This window comes from Physeter macrocephalus, chromosome 16, assembly GCF_002837175.3.
Source record: "Physeter macrocephalus isolate SW-GA chromosome 16, ASM283717v5, whole genome shotgun sequence".
NCBI classification, from domain to species: domain Eukaryota; kingdom Metazoa; phylum Chordata; class Mammalia; order Artiodactyla; family Physeteridae; genus Physeter; species Physeter macrocephalus.
The window spans coordinates 21,656,243-21,658,624 of NC_041229.1; the positions used below are offsets into that span (position 1 = coordinate 21,656,243).

At 35.9% G+C, this 2,382-nt stretch overlaps 1 protein-coding gene across 2 annotated transcripts in view; it reads right to left on the reverse strand.

The window, feature by feature from the left end:
* Positions 1–214: 214 nt before the first annotated feature.
* Positions 215–2,382, reverse strand: part of FDX1 (ferredoxin 1) — a 34,650-nt gene continuing 32,482 nt past the window's right edge. For both annotated transcript variants that reach the window (XM_024131329.3, XM_028501389.2), the window contains exon 4: positions 215–1,038. In XM_024131329.3, coding sequence (XP_023987097.1) covers positions 858–1,038 — 181 coding nt within the window. In that variant the 3' untranslated portion in view covers positions 215–857. The remainder of the gene's footprint in view (positions 1,039–2,382) is intronic.

Here is a 2,382-nt window from a genome sequence, read left to right on the forward strand (position 1 = left end):
TGCACAGACAGTGATCTGAGGTGCTTGAGCCCACCCCCCCACCCAGGACCGTGCCCATCGTGCTCAGTGCACACTGTGAGGCTCTGTCCTCACCGAGGGGAATGCAGCCCACTCGCTTCCTTCTGCAGCTCAGGACAGAGAAAACCTAATCCATAAGATGTCCATTCTGTCACAGGCGTTATTTTTAAAAGATTACAAAGACAGGCCATTCTGATTAGGATAAAAAAATAAAGACATGTAATTTTTAGTTTATTCCTCCAGTTCAGTCAGAACTGACACCAAACATCTTTGACAGCACTCCATTACCTGTGCTCAGATGTACACTTTTCACTGAATCAAAATTTTGAAATATTAACTTATAAGGTCATAACTATCTTTGAAATTAATCAGCTTACTGAGCAATTAAATACACATCCATACACATTCACATTTAACTACAGTTATAACTATGATATTCCTAATTTCTCCACTTTCGATCTCAACACATAATTTGTAATAACAAGATACAGTTCTAGTACTGACCTTCTAATTTGTTGTATGGCCCTAGACAAGCCATTTTACATCTCTGCCTCCACCACATCGACCACAGATAATGATACCTTTTTTTAACCTATTTCATAGGTAAGTAGGCATAAGATTTATGTGAAAATATTTTGCTAATGCTGCTAATCAAACGCAGGTAAAATATATAAGGTTTTATCATATTAACTACTTTCCAATATTTGATTTGTTTTTATAATTTAATCAAAATAAAGATGACATTCTTTCAGAACTACAAAATTCAGCAGTTACACAAGGTGAATTAAAGTAATAAATTTAGTCAAATAATAAATGCATTCATCCATGTTCTCATTTAATTACATTAAGAAATTATTATAAAAATAGGTAAAATGTTGTGAAAATATTCCTATTAATTCTAGCTTAGAGGAGTTCATGCCCGTATCAATGGACTCTCTGGCATCAGACACAGCATCAGGTACTCGAACAGTCATATTGTCCATAGCCTTTGTCAAACAGATTTGGCAGCCCAACCGTGATCTGTATAAAAAAGGGGGGAGGTATGATTTAGTATTAAGTATATATTATTCACAAGGCAATGCAGTTACCAGGACCTTTTCTTACCCAAAGCATAGGGATTTATTTACCTTTTAAATTTTCATTAAGTAGAAAAAGATACATCCAACCCTTTCAACTAGAGGATAACAGAATGTAAATATGAAAAATAAAAAGTGTGATACACCAAAGCTTCATTTTAATCTTTCTACTAATTGTTTCACTGGAACTACTGCTTTTTGGTGACAGGACTGACAAGCAATGAAATGATGAGAAGGCACAACAGTGGAGAAGAGAACTGAGGTTTTTAGTAATGCCAAGAGAATGACTAATCAATTCCCAGATAATTAAAACCATACAGTCTATAAAAGAAAGCTACACTTTTTAAAGCCTTTAAAACAAGAAATTTGGAATAAACACATAGATGTAAGTCATCAATGATCAGATGTATATTTTTCCCACAATTTTTTAATATCTCTGAAACCAAATGCATCTTAAAATCAATGCCATCTTACAATCACAGCTACACTGTGAGGTGGCAGTCACATCAGAGGTGTCTCTTCAATTGAGTTATGGGAAGTATGTTAATACTATGTGTTGAATTTCATTATCATTCAAAATAAGTACAAAAATATTACAAAACAAAAATTAACAATACAGAGACCCAGCACGAATTGATATAAGGAAAGTAAATATTTGTCATTGGAAGAATAACTGTAATTCCATTTTCTTTTATTTTTTTCAGTATTATGACCAATTTTATTTATATTTTCCTTTTAAAACAGTGATGTACAAATCTGTCTAGCTCTAAATCTAAGTATAAATAGCTTTCAATATGCATAAAACGTTAAGTGATAAGATCATTTTACACCATATTTTAATCAGCAGAGCTTTTTCTTTCTTAATGGCTCATAAAAATAAATACTGTATTAGTCTTACAATCAAATTGTCTTCAATTTGATGGAATGTGGTATGTAGGTCTTGGTTTTGTCAACATATTCATCAAGCACCTGCTGACTATCGAAAGGCACAGAACTAAATGTCAGTGGGTTTGCAAAAGAACAGCAACTCACTTCGATCCTTACTGAACACCTCTTACATGCTGGGTGCCAGGGATTTAGGGGTTAGAGCCAAACAGACCAGTGGTCCAGAATCCAGCACTGAACATGACGTGTTCACAAGCAACTTTCTTTTTTTTTTTTGCAGTACGCGGGCCTCTCACTGCTGTGGCCTCTCCCGTTGCGGAGCACAGGCTCCGGACGCGCAGGCTCAGCGGCCATGGCTCACGGGCCCAGCCGCTCCGCGGCATGTGGGATCCTCCTAGACCGG